Source organism: Oncorhynchus clarkii, chromosome 5, assembly GCF_045791955.1.
Source record: "Oncorhynchus clarkii lewisi isolate Uvic-CL-2024 chromosome 5, UVic_Ocla_1.0, whole genome shotgun sequence".
In the NCBI taxonomy this organism is placed as follows: Eukaryota; Metazoa; Chordata; class Actinopteri; order Salmoniformes; family Salmonidae; genus Oncorhynchus; species Oncorhynchus clarkii.
In genome coordinates this window covers 72890255-72908208 of record NC_092151.1, presented here as the reverse complement: position 1 = coordinate 72908208, position 17954 = coordinate 72890255, and the positions used below count along the sequence as shown (strand labels likewise).

Genomic DNA, 17954 nt, shown 5'->3' with positions numbered 1-17954 from the left:
ATTCCCATTATTAAAGTGGCTGGGGTTGAGTCAGTGTGTTGGCAGCAGCCACTCAATGTTAGTGGTGGCTGTTTAACAGTCTGATGGCCTTGAGATAGAAGCTGTTTTTCAGTCTCTCGGTCCTTGCTTTGATGCACCTGTACTCACCTCGCCTTCTGGATGATAGCGTGGTGAACAGGCAGTGGCTCGGGTGGTTGTTGTCCTTGATGATCTTTTTGGCCTTCCTGTGACATCGGGTGGTGTAGGTGTCCTGGAGGGCAGGTAGTTTGCCCCCGGTGATGCGTTGTGCAGACCTCACTACCCTCTGGAGAGCCTTACAGTTGTGGGCGGAGCAGTTGCCGTACCAGGCGGTGATACAGCCCGACAGGATGCTCTCGATTGTGCATCTGTAGAAGTTTGTGAGTGCTTTTGGTGACAAGTCGAATTTCTTCAGCCTCCTGAGGTTGAAGAGGCGCTGCTGCGCCTTCTTCACGACGCTGTCTGTGTGGGTGGACCAATTCAGTTTGTCCGTGATGTGTATGCCGATGAACTTAAAATTTACTACCCTCCACTACTGTCACATCGATGTGGACAGGGGGGTGCTCCCTCTGCTGTTTCCTGAAGTCCACAATCATCTCCTTTTGTTTTGTTGACGTTGAGTGTGAGGTTATTTTCCTGACACCACACTCCGAGGGCCCTCATCTCCTCCCTGTAGGCCGTCTCGTCGTTGTTGGTAATCAAGCCTACCACTGTAGTGTCGTCCGCAAACTTGATGATTGAGTTGGAGGCGTGCATGGCCATGCAGTCGTGGGTAAACAGGGAGTACAGGAGAGGGCTCAGAACTCACCCTTGTGGGGCCCCAGTGTTGAGGATCAGCGGGGTGGAGATGTTGTTACCTACCCTCACCACCTGGGGGCGGCCTGTCAGGAAGTCCAGTACCCAGTTGCACAGGGCGGGGTCAAGACCCAGGGTCTCGAGCGGGTACTATGGTGTTAAATGCTGAGCTGTAGTCGATGAACAGCATTCTCACATAGGTATTCCTCTTGTCCAGATGGGTTAGGGCAGTGTGCAGTGTGGTTGAGATTGCGTCGTCTGTGCACCTATTTGGGCGGTAAGCAAATTGGAGTGGATCTAGGGTGTCAGGTAGGGTGGAGGTGATATGGTCCTTGACTAGTCTCTCAAAGCACTTCATGATCACGGAAGTGAGTGCTACGGGGCGGTAGTCGTTTAGCTCAGTTACCTTAGCTTTCTTGGGAACAGGGACAATGGTGGCCCTCTTGAAGCATGTGGGAACAGCAGACTGGGATATGGATTGATTGAATATGTCCGTAAACACACCAGCCAGCTGGTCTGCGCATGCTCTGAGGACGCGGCTGGGGATGCCGTCTGGGCCTGCAGCCTTGGTTGGTTTTCTTTTTGTAGTCCGTGATTGACTGTAGACCCTGCCACATACCTCTTGTGTCTGAGCCGTTGAATTGTGACTCTACTTTGTCTCTATACTGACGCTTAGCTTGTTTGATTGCCTTGCGGAGGGAATAGCTACACTGTTTGTATTCGGTCATGTTTCCGGTCACCTTGCCCTGGTTAAAAGCAGTGGTTCGCGCTTTCAGTTTCACGCGAATGCTGCCATCAATCCACGGCTTCTGGTTTGGGAATGTTTTAATCGCTATGGGAACGACATCGTCAATGCACTTTCTAATGAACTCTCTCACCGAATCAGCGTATTCGTCAATGTTGTTGTTGGAAGCAATGCGGAACATGTCCCAGTCCACGTGATCGAAGCAGTCTTGAAGCATGGAATCAGATTGGTCGGACCAGCGTTGAACAGACCTGAGCGCGGGAGCTTCTTGTTTTAGTTTCTGTCTGTAGGCAGGGAGCAACAAAATGGAGTCGTGGTCAGCTTTTCCGAAAGGAGGATGGGGGAGGGCCTTATATGCGTCGCGGAAGTTAGAATAGCAATGATCCAAGGTTTTACCAGCCCTGGTTGCGCAATCGATATGATGATACAATTTAGGGAGTCTTGTTTTCAGATTAGCCTTGTTAAAATCCCCAGCTACAATGAATGCAGGCTCAGGATATGTGGTTTCCAGTTTGCAAAGAGTCAAATAAAGTTAGTTTAGCCATCGATGTGTCTGCTTGGGGGGGAATATATACGGCTGTGATTATAATCGAAGAGAATTCCCTTGGTAGATAATGCGGTCGACATTTGATTGTGAGGAATTCTAAGTCAGGTGAACAGAAGGACTTGAGTACCTATATGTTGTTGTGATCACACCACGTCTCGTTAATCATAAGGCATACGCCCCCGCCCCTCTTCTTACCAGAAAGATGTTTGTTTCTGTCGGTGCGTGAAGAAACCAGCTGGCTGCACCGATTCCGTTAGCGTCTCTCGAGTGAGCCATGTTTCTGTGACGCAAAGAACGTTACAGTCTCTGATGTCTCTCTGGAATGCTACCCTTGCTCGGATTTCATCAACCTTGTTGTCAAGAGACTGTTTCCGCTTCGCGAAAGTCATATTCCTGGCCGTACGGATGGTGAGTTGACGTTGCTCTTATATTCAGTAGTTCTTCCCGACTGTATGTAATGAAACCTAAGATTACCTGGGGTACCAATGTAAGAAATAACACGTAAAAAAACAAAATACTGCATAGTTTCCCAGGAACGCGAAGCGAGGCGGCCATCTCTGTCGGCGCCAGATGTAACCTTCATTATAAACTAGGTGGTTCGAGCCCTGAATTCTGATTGGCTGACAGCCATGGTATATCAGACTGTATACCACGGGTATGACAAAACATTTATTTTTACTGATTACGTTGGTAACCAGTTTATAATAGCAATAAGACACTTTGGGGATGTGTCGTGCCTAAGAACAGCCCTTAGCCGTTGTATATTGGCCATATACCACACCCCCGTACCTTATTGCTTAATTATACTGTTGTTGATAGTGTGGGTGTTTGCGTGAATCATTTGTTATCCTCCTCTTTAGTAGGTGAGTCCCAGGGGGAATGAATATCTATTAGTAACAGGGAAATTCATTCCAAATGTCATGGGAGGCCTGGGTGATAGCAGGATGACTAAAGATGAGGCTATAAAGGACTGTTTTGTCTTGTGGGTGGATGGGGAGATGAATGAATTGGTTTGTTTGTTTCATTTGAACGCATAGGCCAATGTGTTCAAACCTCTCATTCTCTCTGTATGTGAATGCGTGTTTAGATGAGTTAGTCATGTGTTTACTCCCAAGTTTGTTTGTTTTGCTTGTTTGTGTTTGCTCACTGAGCTGACATGTATTTGCATGGGGAAGTTGAAGTGCTGGATGATGTTTTTTTTTTAAATAAAATGTTGCTTTTATATAACAGTCAGTCTCCCCACACATGCCTAATATGGCCGAGATGGCTGTCAGCATGAGGTAGAATCACTTCATTAGATGCTGATGGGGTGAATCTGGTTGACAGGTGTCAAAGGTGTGAGGATGCCATGGTTGAGATCAGAAGGGTGTGTCTATCTGAGTCAAGCAGAGGAGGATGGAACTCTGTGTGTGTGTGTGTGTGTGCGTGCGTGCGTGCGTGCGTGCGTGCGTGTGTACGCGCGCGCGCTAGCTACCCTTTCTAGAAAGAAGCTAACATCCAGAACAATGTTCCCGAAGAAAAAAAAATCGGCACAGAGCCAATTTCAGGTCTGCTGAGGGTAAACTCGAACTTTGAGAAAATTCTGTTCAACTTCTAGCGCACGTTTACTGTGAACACTGAGGCTGTACCTACTTTTAGTTTCAGTTTTAACATTGGCAATGTAGGCTGCGGTGGCTATTTGATCATAATGTAGGCCTACCAGAGTGGCCTTCCATCAAAAACAATGGAGAAAATACATGCCATAACATTTGAACATGGAAATTGCTGTTCTGTCATTCAGCCTACATGCAGCCAATGTGTGGTGTTCAATGTAGGCCATTCCATGAGACTTTTAAAAAAACATGCAGGGTTTTACATTAACCTTTTTATCGACTTGTCCTTCAGACTGAACATGTTGTGTTTGATGCAAGAAACCACTTTACAAAATAAAATGCATTATTATTCCCATACCATTATTAGAGAGAATCAGACAAATTACGCTACACTCTGTCTAATGGCTACTTAGCTTATTCAAGCCTCTCTCAAAATACAACACTGCCGCTTTAAGACAAAAAAAAAGCTCTTTACCTGACTAGCTTTTTAAACATGTCTAGAAATGTACGCGTTTTCTGCTCTTATAGGAAGCAATCACTCCCCTATTTCTGACTACAAATGATCTATAACTGGGCTAATAACTCACTAAATAGCAAAGGATATGAACAAAATGTGCACATGTGACTACATGCAGCTCTCGCTTTGATCTCAAAACAAGCGTGTCTACTCATCTACTGCTCATGCTGTATTCACAGTCCAGTTCAAAGTAAATGGCACAAATCCATATATGGCAATGGTCTGTTTGCATTTAGGCCTACTGCAGCTCTGATTTGTTTATGCCGCACAGGTCTGTGTAGTACGGGCTGAGTACTCTGATGCGCTTTCAACAAAATCTCTTGCATAGTTTTTGTTTTGGTAGGTTGCATTGAAAGTGGCTAATATTGCATTGATCACAATTGCCACGGTAAAGGGAAACGTTGATAGTGTTTACAGGGAAAACTTTAGAAGTGGTCACCAAATCATGTCAAAATAACTTTCTGTGTCAAAATACAAGCCGAGCTCTACCACTCAGATTTCTTTTTTACATGACTTAAAAAACAGAAGCTTATGCAACATTAGGCTAAGTTATGAGGGGAAAAGGGACCAAATTATTAGGGTGAAGCGCATGGGCTACTAACAGATTACTACACAACATACACTTAGTATTACTTTCTTAGCTACAGTATACATATCTCCCTGGCATATTACATAATTTTTGCACCAGCATAAAATACAATTTTTTACTCACCTTGTTGTGCTGTGAACAGGAAGGTGGAATGGCGGTCCTTCTTGTGGGCAAATTTTGTCATCAAAGTCTGACTTTCTCTGGATTTGGTGCTTTCAAGAAAACTGTTTTTTCCCCCAAGTTCACAATGTCGAATCATGACATCAGTGATCTTCAGGTCGGAGCTCTAGAAAGAGGCCAGGGTTCCCGTCTTGAAATTCTGTTCAAAAAATATATTTTCCCGTGGTCTAAGGCACTGCATCGCAGTGCTAGATGTGTCACTACAGATCCTGGTTCGATCCCAGACTGTGTCACAGCCGGCCACGACCGGGAGAACCATGGGGTGGCGCACAATTGGCCCAGTGTTGTCCGGGTTTGGCCAGCCGGGTTGTCCTTGTCCCATCGCGCTCTAGCGACTCCTGTGGCGGGCCAGGTGCAATGAACGCTGACACGGTCGCCAGGTGTACGGTGTTTCCATGCGGCTGACTTCCAGGTTAAGCAAGCATTGTCAAGAAGCAGTGCGGCTTGGCTGGGTCGCGTTTTGGAGGACGCACAGCTCTTGATGGAACAAGACTGTAACTACCAATTGGATATCACGAAATTGGGGAGAAAAAGGGGTAACATATATATCAATAATAAAAATAAAAAAATCCCAGTCTGAGATGGTTTTTCCCCAGAGTTCCCAGTTCCGAGTTTCCAGTTGTTTTGAACAAGGCAGAAGTCATACTGTATTGACAGCATTGCCAATGTGGTCAACCTTTTCTGGCCCATAGTGTTGCATGTGAATGTTTATCCCTTTAAGCTTGGAAAAGAGACCCTTAAACCCAGACTTGGACCACACACCCACTCCACTGAATAGATAGCAGGCTAGTGATTGCTTTGCAACGCTTGCAGTTAGTCACTGATTCCTTCCAAAACACTCATTGTTGAATTTGCGATTTCCAACTTGTTGTGCAATGTTCATGGCCAATGAGCACCGATACTTTTTATCTCTAATTTCTATTCATATGACGAGGATTGAAAAGGATTTGCTAGTAGATTGTCAACTTGATTTATGATGATGACTGCTTGTCTAGCTTGCTAGCTAAGATTTTGAAAGTATGATGTTGACATGATCAGTCCAATCAAAGCTACGGTAGATATAACGTGATTTGACGTCATTTTATCTGTGGCCAATGACCTTGAGCCTTCTTGGATGGGAACTTCTAATGTAACTCTATGGCAGCACCCAAGGGGCTTGAATTATTTTAGCTCTCCCTGTAGATTTTGCAGTGACGTAGTGCCCCCATGAGTAACAGAACACTGAACCAATCACAGCGCAACTAGAGAACATTACCAACCCCTTACGCTCCATATTTTCCGCTGGAGGCCGCACCACCACAGAAAGCACTGAGCTAGGCTGAAACACCAGCATTTTGGAGCTGCCTTATGCAGCTTTATTAACGCAATGTGTTTGCAAACTGATATGTGACATGTATTAATGCCAAAATAACCTGCAAAACAGGCAACAACAAAATATATATAAATATACAGTACCAGTCAAAAGTTTGGACACACCTACTCATTCAAGGGTTTTTCTTTATTTTTACTTGTTTCTACATTGTAGAATAATAGTGAAGACATCAAAACTGTGAAATAATAAAATAAAAAAAGTGTTAAACAAATCTAAATATATTTTATATTTGAGATTCTTCAAAGTAGCCACCCTTTACCTTGATGACAACTTTGCACACTCATTGCATTCTCTCAACCTCTGCTGCAGAGGATACGTTTATTAGAGTTACCAGCCTCAGAAATTGCAGCCCAAATAAATGCTTCACAGAGTTCAAGTAACAGACAGGTGGGGCTCAAAACAGGTCTGTCTCACCTGCCCTGAATGATGGGTCACCACTGCAAGCTGTTGCAATGAGGTTTGTGCAGTACGCTAAAGGCCCAATACATTATCGCTGCATATTGGCTTTGCTTGAATTGCCATGCCAATGCATTGTTGTTCAGGCCATTTTTTAATGATTATATTTCAAAATTTGATGTTGTGTATATTTGATCACACCGTTGTTGTATTGCTTGTGAGGCACAGCTGAGTGAGCATACATTTGAATAATTAGTTTTTTATTTTACTGGGCTGATGATGCCTGCTTCTGATGGTCAGAATTAGGCGCCACTCATAAAAACAGCAGCTTTTTAATGTATTCGTTGACACTCTCTAGTCATGGTTTTAAACGTTTTGAAATCTCACGCTGTAGATTTCTTATGCCTGCTAAAGTACTGCAGACACGGTAATCTGAGCCATCCGATTGGACAGTTGTAGGCCTGTAGTGCACTTGCTCTCTGGGCCCTCCGGGATTGCAGAGTTTGTACATTGACACATGAAATGGTTCAAAATGGCAACAGTTCACCTACACAGTGCACAGTGCAGCTGAATCGGTTGAACCTACTTTCAACAGACTGAGACTCTAATAGAAAAAAAACTAGGCTTATTGTTGGTTTTTTTATAGAAATGTCTGGCGATCGACTAGGAATGGTTTGGTTAATTCATGGTTAATTCAATTCAAGGGCTATATTGGCATGGGAAACATATGTTGACATTGCCAAGCAAGTGAAATCTCTTGCATCTCTCTGTGGGCTGATAGGTCTGCCCGGCAGTCTCGGCTACTGCGCTCTGTACCGGTGCATTTTAGAGGGAACCTTGCTCCAGACCTTTCTGAGCACTCTGCTATTTCGAGAATTCTCATAAAGCTCTGCCAAACCTTAACTGTGGCTGCATTGTTAACTCGGGATATGAACTTCTCGCACATAAAATAATCTGGTTTACCTTGTAACCTAAAAATGGACTGCTTTATAGGCCTGGGTAGCTGGTCAGATTAAACCTTCAGTCAGCGAATTCCTCTCTTTAGTTCTTGCTCTCTTTCACTCTTTCTTTCTGTTGTCTCTGTCTCTCTACACACAATAGCGTTGTATGGAGTTTGTCAAGTGCAATTGTAAAATATGACTGTGTTTTCTTTATAACCTTCAGAATGTGAACATTGATAACTTTATTTATAATAGTCTTTTCAAGGTGCCCTCTCCTTCATGCTCAGCACTCTAAGGTAGACCTTTTAAACTGAATACAGTAGCGTGTTAAAGTCACAGAGTGCTTTTAGTGGGAAAGGATAGAATGAGTACAGAATAAATATATTAGCCAAATGGCTAAGAAGGGTTGGTGAGTGTGTGTGTATGTGTGTGTTAGAGGGGGAGTGATGACATATGCAGCTTGGGAAATGTACACCTCCTGGGTGTGTATCTGTAGAGGTGTAGTGTTCTGCCAGGGTTTATGGGAATGTCGTGCCTGTCTGGAGTGGTGGGGTATTTTTTAGAGCAGGTTGGGTCATGTCACGTTGACTATCCATCCATATTCACCTAGCTAACAGCCTGCCTGGCTGACTAATACTTGGCTGCAATCAGTATATGCGCCTCACAATAATCACCACGGTAGACTAATCACACAATAACAAGGCAATTTAAAACGAAATCATCAGCACACCCACACACACATAAACACTTATCATACAAACACTTGTTTTCAACAATACCCTCCACAACACACTGGCTCATAACTGAAAACAAAGCTATTTTCATCCCCAGCAACAATAACCCCCTTATAAACAGCTCAATACCCTCATCTCATCTGCATGGACCTTCTCAATAAGAGATGAGCTGATTCTAACTCTGCTTCATAGTTATTCACATCACACCATCTCTCATTCATCCAGTGATGGAAGGGAATAGAGGATCACACCATCTCTCATTCATCCAGGGATGGAGGGGACTAGAGGATCACACCATCTCTCATTCATCTAGTGATGGAGGGGACTAGAGGATCACACCATCTCTCATTCATCCAGGGATGGAGGGGACTAGAGGATCACACCATCTCTCATTCATCCAGTGATGGAAGGGAATAGAGGATCACACCATCTCTCATTCATCCAGGGATGGAGGGGACTAGAGGATCACACCATCTCTCATTCATCCAATGATGGAGGGGACTAGAGGATCACACCATCTCTTATTCATCCAGGGATGGAGGGGACTAGAGGATCACACCATCTCTCATTCATCCAGTGATGGAGGGGACTAGAGGATCACACCATCTCTCATTCATCCAGGGATGGAGGGGACTAGAGGATCACACCATATCTCATTCATCCAGGGATGGAGGGGACTAGAGGATCACACCATCTCTCATTCATCCAGTGATGGAGGGGACTAGAGGATCACACCATATCTCATTCATCCAGGGATGGAGGGGACTAGAGGATCACACCATCTCTCATTCATCCAGTGATGGAGGGGACTAGAGGATCACACCATATCTCATTCATCCAGGGATGGAGGGGACTAGAGGATCACACCATCTCTCATTCATCCAGTGATGGAGGGGACTAGAGGATCACACCATCTCTCATTCATCCAGGGATGGAGGGGACTAGAGGATCACACCATCTCTCATTCATCCAGTGATGGAGGGGACTAGAGGATCACACCATCTCTCATTCATCCAATGATGGAGGGGACTAGAGGATCACACCATATCTCATTCATCCAGGGATGGAGGGGACTAGAGGATCACACCATCTCTCATTCATCCAGTGATGGAGGGGACTAGAGGATCACACCATCTCTCATTCATCTAGTGATGGAGGGGACTAGAGGATCACACCATCTCTCATTCATCCAGGGATGGAGGGGACTAGAGGATCACACCATCTCTCATTCATCCAGTGATGGAGGGGACTAGAGGATCACACCATATCTCATTCATCCAGGGATGGAGGGGACTAGAGGATCACACCATCTCTCATTCATCCAGTGATGGAGGGGACTTACACCATCTCTCATTCATCCAGGGATGGAGGGGACTAGCAGATCACAAGATCTCTCATTCATCCAGTGATGGAGGGGACTAGAGGATCACACCATCTCTCATTCATCCAGGGATGGAGGGGACTAGAGGATCACACCATCTCTCATTCATCCAGGGATGGAGGGGACTAGAGGATCACACCATCTCTCATTCATCCAGTGATGGAGGGGACTAGAGGATCACACCACTGTTAAGGGTTCTTCAAACACAAACTTTATTCCAATAACCCAGACAGACACTACTTACCCAGATACATACCTAGCACAGAGATGTAATACACACTCCCACTCATTATATAATCCCTGTGTTATATATGGCTCACCCTCCACTTTGTTGTCACTATGGCATAACTCACAAGTACAAAATAGGACAAAGTACAAAGAGAAACTAGTGATATTTGTAGAATATGTTTTGACTGGCCCTGTTCCTCTGTGTTCCTGTGTGTTCTCCAGGCGATGTACCGTCCGTTCCTCAGACAGGTTCTGGAGGAGATCTTCCACCCAGACAGACCTGAGTCTCCCGACATAGAACACATGTCTGGAGGCCTCACCGACATGCTCAAGACTGGCTTCAGTATGTTCATGAAGGTGAGAGACTGATCCAACCACACACACACACACACACAGATGACACACACCCTCGTGAGAGGGTTATTTATGAAAGGGTAATATTAAAGGTTACTTTCTCTGAACCATAAAACCTCTAGTAAAAATATACACACCCTCCATACAGTAAATCACCCATATAAAACTCACTGACCACGGCACAGTATAACCTTTAACCATAAAACACATGGTTACACCCTTTAGTCTGTACCACAATATACCTTCACTGTCTAGCTCCCTGTCTTCACTGTCTAGCTCCATGTCTTCACTGTCTAGCTCCCTGTCTTCACTGTCTAGCTCCCTGTCTTCACTGTCTAGCTCCCTGTCTTCACTGTCTAGCTCCCTGTCTTCACTGTCTAGCTCCCTGTCTTCACTGTCTAGCTCCCTGTCTTCACTGTCTAGCTCCCTGTCTTCACTGTCTAGCTCCCTGTCTTCACTGTCTAGCTCCCTGTCTTCACTGTCTAGCTCCCTGTCTTCACTGTCTAGCTCCCTGTCTTCACTGTCTAGGGAACAACTCTCAAAAGACCCCATCTGTAGTTCTTTAGTGTGTCTGTCTAGGCGTAGGTATGTTGCTGTGTTTCTCCTCCTCCCTCCACTCCTCTCCCATCCCCTCCCCTCACTCTCTCATACACATGTACACCTTACACTTGGTTGGTGCTACAGTGCAGTGGGTTTGTGTTGCCAGATGGGGGGTGGATGTTCATATCTCTTTAAGGATGCACATGTAGATGCTGGTCTGCTGTTCTGCGTGTGTGCAGGTATAGCTAATGCACTCATACAGTACATACTGTATGAATACAAATGAGCACAAAGACCCATACCCATTTGATCTACTACATTGCACACACATGTTCAGTCTGACATCCACACACTTGTGCATATTGATCAATGTAAACACACACACATGCACGCGCACACATACACACACACTCTGACAGATAAAGGCTACCTATTGTAAGACACATGTTGAGCCAGCCCAGGCAGACAGTCCTGATGCACATGTCTGGCCATCCCGGACCAGTCCCGCCCCCCTGCAGCTTTGATTGTACGGTTATTATTCAAAGGCTGTAGTTGTGATCTCGGCGTCGCTCCCCAGCCAATAGAACACAGCCATTACCCGTAGGCCAACCAATCACACATAGCTGGCACACCAGACCCCTGACTCACACTCATGTACAAATCTGTGTGTGTGTCGGGAATGAGTGTTGTTTAAAGCCTTCAGGCTGAATAGTCCACTCTGACCACTGCACTCCAGCTGGGCAGTGACTCAGACCAGAGAGGGAAGAGACTGAAGGACAGCAGGGGAGAGAGACATAGGGAGAGACAGAGAGAAGGAGTCAGTTTATGCTGAACTGTAATCTGGCTCCACAGATTGTTTTTAGAGTTTCAGCTCACAAACCATAGCATAACCTTTAGTTATGATATGGTTAACTTGTGGCAATGAAATTACATGAGCTAATTTTTATCCCAATCCCTAACCCCTCCCTAGGTGAGCCGTCCACACCCCAGCGACCACCCCCTGCTCTTTCTCTTCCTGGTGGGAGGAGTCACTCCCTCTGAGCTCCGCCTGATCCGCGAGGTAGTCTCCGCCCACAAGCCGGGCACACAGGTGAGCGACCACGGCCACTTGCTCTCGACTCACCTGGCAGAGCTTGCATCGAACAAACAGCGCAAAGAGGGGGGATTTGGAGAGCGAGGGTGAGGTGTAAAGAAATCAGAGGAGATACGAGAGGCCAGGTGCAGTCTTCGCTGCTGTGGTATGAATGTGTTTTTTAGGCTACAGCTTTCCAGGTTATGGCTCGGTGGCATTACATAACACACTGTGATGGCTTTGCAAGGGTTTGTCATCTGTCTGAGTGACATCAAAAGAAGAGCCTGAGGATAAAACACAGGGAGGGGACGACCACAAAAATCTGGGTGCTGAGTTGAAGAAAGTCAAGAGTAGCTATATATTATATCACTCTCTCGCACGCACGCACACACACTGAGACATATTCTCAGGTGACAGACAATGGATAGTGCAGAAAGGAACTAATGTTATATACACACGTGTACATTCTTTGTGTGTGATGTGGTAATGCATCTGATTGTGTATTGTGTGTCTGCTACAACACATTCTGACTCAACCACACGCTAAACATCTGTGTGTATTGTACGCTGTGTGTACATGGTTAATGAGCTGTAAGCCAGTGTACTGCAGTACAGTCTAATCCCTGGCTAGCTGTGTTAATGAAAGGCCTGAGCAGCATCAAAGGCTGATGTCATGAATACATCTCTAATCAGAACAGCAGAAGAAAGAGAGAGGCTCTTACTGTAGGACCCTCATCCTGCAGCCAGCGGCCCACACACTCTCTGACCTCAACACGCACTCTAACCCCAACCCATTCAGCCTGCTTGATCTGTCTGTCTGCAGCTAGTAGTGTTCTGATAAAGGCTGGCTTCCAGGAACGTATAGGTCCTCTAAGGACTTGGTTATTAATTAACCCAGATTTAAAAGCAGTCAGAAAATGGTTTGGACTAATGAAACATATGATATTTGTTCAAATACAGTTCAAAGTGAATAGCCTGGGTTTGTCTAATGTATGAACTGAGTCATTGGGTCATATACTGAATGTGGATGCAAGGCACAACTCGTCTTTATCTAAATACATTTCAATGATTTCTATGGGGTCAAATTAAATCAAATTGTATTAGTCACATGCGCCGAATTCACCTGTAGACCTTACAGTGAAATGCTTCAGTTCACATTCAGTATCTACTTATTTAAAGCAGGACGTCTACTCCAGTTGTCTGAACACAACCAACTGTTGTCTTTCTCTGTTGCTGATTTAGCAACGAGCTAGTCGGACTCTCCATGTCTGTCTGTCTGCTCTCTGTCCCAGGTGCTGGTCCTCTCCACCAGACTGCTGAGACCTACAGATGTCCCTGAGCTGCTCTTCACCACCCAAAGACTGGTGCCAGACATCGGTGTGTGAGCACAGAACAAGGACCACACACTCTCCACCGACACGTACCGCTTTCTGGAGGAGAAATTAGATCCTCCATTGAGGTTTTGTGGTTTGGTAATGGACTGGAGTCATTGGTGTGTGAGCAGAGCAGACCAGACATAAGATTAGATGATAGAAAGAGGATCTATTTAGGCTTTTTCAAAGGCATTCCTAAATGTTTAGTAAGATCTGTATCCCATCCCTTGTACGCCCTAAATCACATTAAGGTAATTAAGTGTTCATGGACTTATTCCAAACTGTACTGAATGTAAACTTGATTCTGTCTTGAAGTTCAACTAAAAGCAATGACATTCAAATCGAGTTGTTTCAATTAAATCTGAATACATTGAGTGAAATGAAACAATTGTGTTAGTTGGTCTGACTGTCCTATATAATGTGTGAGCTCATTTCAGGTGAGAGAAGTAACGTGAGGAGTCTTGCTGGTTTTCAATATTCTGGCACAGTACAGAATTAAACCACTACATCGGGTTCTCAGAGAGAGAGCTACGGTGGAGGGCCTCTGGTAATGACAGGCCATGGTCTGTCCAACAGGGGTCAACAGTTGAGTTTTACACATCTCCATGTCACTAACTGCCCTGAAGCTTCTTCTTTTTTCATGTTCAGATGGGTGTTTCATGTTGACTGGAGCCTGATATTCTCAATCATAGGACAGTAGACCCCAGATCAAATCAGCATGAACTGTGAACCTCACTAGTGACAGGAACTTTCACATAACTGTAATTGCGTTGTGGTGTCATTGGTCACACCACCCAGGTTGAGGAACAGCACCTCTGAGGACAAGCCTAAACTGGTGTGGTGTAGTATGCTTCATTGTAGATAATGTCTACACACAGCCTTTCCTATAATACATGGTTCATACCTGGCTCGTATAAGTTGTTTGTATTTTACTCATGAGGTTATAAGACGAGTCATCATGAATGCAATCATTTTATTTTCAAAAGTATGACAAATAAGTCAACCATTTGGTTTTCTTAAAGTGCATTACAAATAACCACAACATCCCACCCAGCCCCATATCCATACCCTGCTGCCCCACAGTGATCCTGCCTTCCACTCATAGTTCACTACCATGATGTGCTGGTAGTGAATGTGCAAGGTCCTGTTACCAGGAGAAGATGTCAGTGTTCACACAATCTGGAGTGTGTCTGGGCTTCATTCAGCTCCTCTGTCCCTTCTGGTGGACTGACATACCAACACCTCCCAGCTGCTGTCCCTCATAGCAGACGTCTGCAGACTCAGTGAACAGTTTCACCCCACAGGTCATGACCTCTGTCAGACAGTGTCCTCCCTCGGTCAGAGGTCAAACTTGAGCCTCCATTTTGTCTCTGCTGCTCGTCGCAGGTCAGGCTGCTCTATCCATACAGGATTGAGTCCCCAAACGAGACAGGAATCTTCTGTCCTCATTTCTCCTCATTCAATGTATTTTCTGTAGCCACTCTGGACCATGTTGTGTAGTAGACGAAGCCAAGTACTTCTCACACAGAGGTGACCGTCCTGACTTTAGCCGACAGAGCCTGCTTGAAGCGCCTCTTCAGGTCCTGCATGTTGGGGGACTTGGGCCTGGGGATGAGGGGTGAGCGTCCCTTCTTTTCTGCTGCTCCAGTTGTGGTGTGGGAGGACAGGGAGGCTTGGGGCTGCTGCTTGGCCATGTGGCAGCACAGCCTGTGGAAGGCCCCATGCACCTGGCTGTAGTCCTCGCTGGCTGACACCTCGTAGAAGGAGCAGCCCAGCGCCGCCGCCAGCAAGGGGCCCTGTTCGGCATCCACCCGCCTCATGTGCAGCAGGTCCGCCTTATTGGCCAGCAGGATGACAGGAGGCACGTTGGCCCCGCCCGCGCGGGCCACCAGCTGGTGCAACTGGCCAATCAGGTCGAAGCTATGGCGGTCAGTCACAGAGTAGACCAACACCACAGCATCTGCCCATTGGATGGAGCAGGTCACATGATCAGGGAGGCTGAGGCCGTTGCATGTCACCTGAGGAGAACATGGAGATCATGATTAGAGAACTTACATTGGAACTCATTTAGAACAGTGTTTAAAAATACATGAATAAAATCCAACCTGGACAGCATCATAGCTAAGTGATTTAAATTCATGCCAGACCAAATATGTTCCCATCATTATGCTACAGGTATGTTTTAATAAATTGATTGCTGTAGTCTAGTCAACCAGTGGGCTGAAATGTTACTCCTCTCCTGCCTCTACTCTCTCCTCCTGAGTGAGTAAAGGGGAACAGGGTGATGGTGATTGAGGAGACAGACAGGGAGGCTCAGACATTCTCTGAATGGGAAATTAGAAGTCCAGACTAAAAAAAAAAAACTCTGCACTTTTAGTAAGAACAAAAACTGTGGGTTTGGACCAGTGCCCAGAGCAGGGAGGGAAGAACTCTGAACAGAAAGCGCAAACTTCACATAGCCTACTATGGTTTTGTGACTACAGTAGATACTGATTTATTCATTCAGAAAACCTCACACTGATCAGAGGCTCTGGTGGACTAGCCTAAATAAATGTTGGTCTGTGGGCACTCAAACGCAGTGGTCTCGAGCGCATTTGGAAACGTAGCAAAAAGCAAATAGTGAACTTACATCAACACCCGGCGTGTCCTGGACTTGGATAGCTGCCTGCTCTCCGTCCACCTGGACCTCTCTTGAATAAAGGTTTCCTGCGTTTCTCTCATAGTCGCCAATAAAGCGCCTTGTCAGGAATCTTACTACCAGAGCTGGAATAGAAGACCATAAGTTAATCATCATGTAGCCTATGCATTTATAACATCAGTTACTAAAATACAGTTGTCAACATTTAGTTGAACTGATTTGTCGATTTACCTGTTTTGCCAACTCCGCTGCCCCCAATCACCGCTATTTTGATGGTCCGGTTAGACGGACACTCAGGGGTCGCAAACTCCGCGATGGTTGACATGTTCTGTATCAGACGCATTTTGACTAATTCCTTGTTCAGTTTTCAAGACGATACTAAATCCAAATTGTTCAATAATGTCTCTGATGAAGCAAAAGTAATCGCTTTTATTAGTTCAAAACACAACAACCTCTCAATTGTTCACTTGAACCAACTGTGTGAATACTGTGCACTATGAAAGCACCGTGGCTTTTATAGTGCCAAAGAAATGCTTCTCGCTGATTGGCTACTGGCAACAGTACGCTCTTTCGGCTCCCTGCCGCCCCTCACGTGGATCCGCCAGCCAAACACAAGGAGAAAATTAATGCCCCGTGCTACAGTTTGTTCGGTTCGGATGAAATAACAAAACATCCTTTATTTGACAGAAAAAGTGTTGATAACTACTGTAGAGGGGTTGGGGCGTTAGTAATTATCTTAGAAACGCAAGAATTTCGCTACACCCACAACATCTGCTAAATATATGTGTGGACCAATAAAAATGTGTTTTGATTTTTACATATAACACGTGAAATGGTGAATGATATTGTATGATAATTATTGATCCTAAATATTAACCTAAAAAATCCCCAAAAGTAATTTAGGCATTAAAGGAGCATATACATATGATTGGACCAAGTGCACATCTGCAGGAGTCTCTAAAACACGTCACAGCACAATAGGCATCACAGCAAAGTAAAAATGTATTTCCTGTTTAGCGATGCATTGACTGTAATTGTATAAGACATGCACAAAAACATCCAGGTAATTTGTGTCTGTCAGTCTGCATGTGCAAAAGTACTGGGAAGATGATAGCTGTCAGTTGTTCAGTGGCAGCAATTCCTGGTATTTAGCCACTTCTTGGACTGTTGTGGTGAAATAGATCCATACTTATGGTGGTGGGTGTGGAAAACGCACCCGTCATTTCAACAGAAGTGTGGAGAAACACCAGAAACAGCCCGGTGTTATCTGAAGTGATGGACATCATCAAAGGTAAAGCTGCAGGGGATGCTCCGGAACTGAAACCTTACCTCTCCAGGAGAACTGAGCTGTCAGTACAGTCCGGTTGTCTGCTGTGGGGGAGGAGAGTTATCATTCCGTCTTTGCTGGGGAAACCAGTGTTGCAACATCTACACTCAGGTCAATGTGGAATGGTTCACATGAAGGAAATCACACAAAGCTACTTTTGGTGGCCTGGATTGGATGGAAGCATTGAGGAGAAGCAAAAACGTGTTCCTCATCTCAGAAGGTTTGCAATGTACTTCAACTTGCACTTCTTCATCTGTGGGATTGGCTGGGGGAGGTGTGGCAACGCATACACATCCACTTAGCAGGTCCATTCAAATACAGAATGTTTCTCATGGTTGTCTATGCTCATAGCAGGTGGCCAGAGATTGCCATCATGAAGTCTACTACTGCAGAGAAGACAATCGAGAAGCTTGGGGAAGTGTTTATTCGGTTCAGATCGCCACTCCTACTCCAAATGGACCGCAGCTAGTGTCCCAAGAAATGGCCACATTCCTACCGGTGAATGGGCTATAGCACATCAGTTCAGCACCGTAATATCCATCTTCATGAAACATGCCTTAAAAGTGTCTCAGGGTCAAGGGACACTGCACCAATACTTGAACAGCTTCTTGCTACT

At 45.3% G+C, this 17954-nt stretch overlaps 2 protein-coding genes across 2 annotated transcripts in view; one reads left to right on the top strand and one right to left on the bottom strand.

Annotated features, from left to right (window-relative positions):
- LOC139409362 (sec1 family domain-containing protein 2-like) overlaps nucleotides 1-13718 on the top strand; it is a 170277-nt gene extending 156559 nt beyond the window's left edge. Inside the window, exons 7-9 of the mRNA XM_071154401.1 lie at nucleotides 10258-10392; nucleotides 11900-12019; nucleotides 13293-13718. Of these exons, the coding sequence (XP_071010502.1) occupies nucleotides 10258-10392; nucleotides 11900-12019; nucleotides 13293-13385 (348 nt within the window). The 3' untranslated portion in view covers nucleotides 13386-13718. The remainder of the gene's footprint in view (nucleotides 1-10257; nucleotides 10393-11899; nucleotides 12020-13292) is intronic.
- A 798-nt stretch (nucleotides 13719-14516) lies between these two features.
- Nucleotides 14517-16478, bottom strand: LOC139409364 (ras-like protein family member 11B). Its single transcript, XM_071154402.1, has 3 exons — nucleotides 16243-16478; nucleotides 16003-16136; nucleotides 14517-15391 (listed from the first exon to the last, which is right to left on the bottom strand). The coding sequence occupies exons 1-3, from the start codon at nucleotides 16352-16354 to the stop codon at nucleotides 14894-14896; spliced, it is 744 nt and encodes a 247-aa protein (XP_071010503.1). The 5' UTR covers nucleotides 16355-16478; the 3' UTR covers nucleotides 14517-14893.
- Between the last annotated feature and the right edge of the window lie 1476 nt (nucleotides 16479-17954).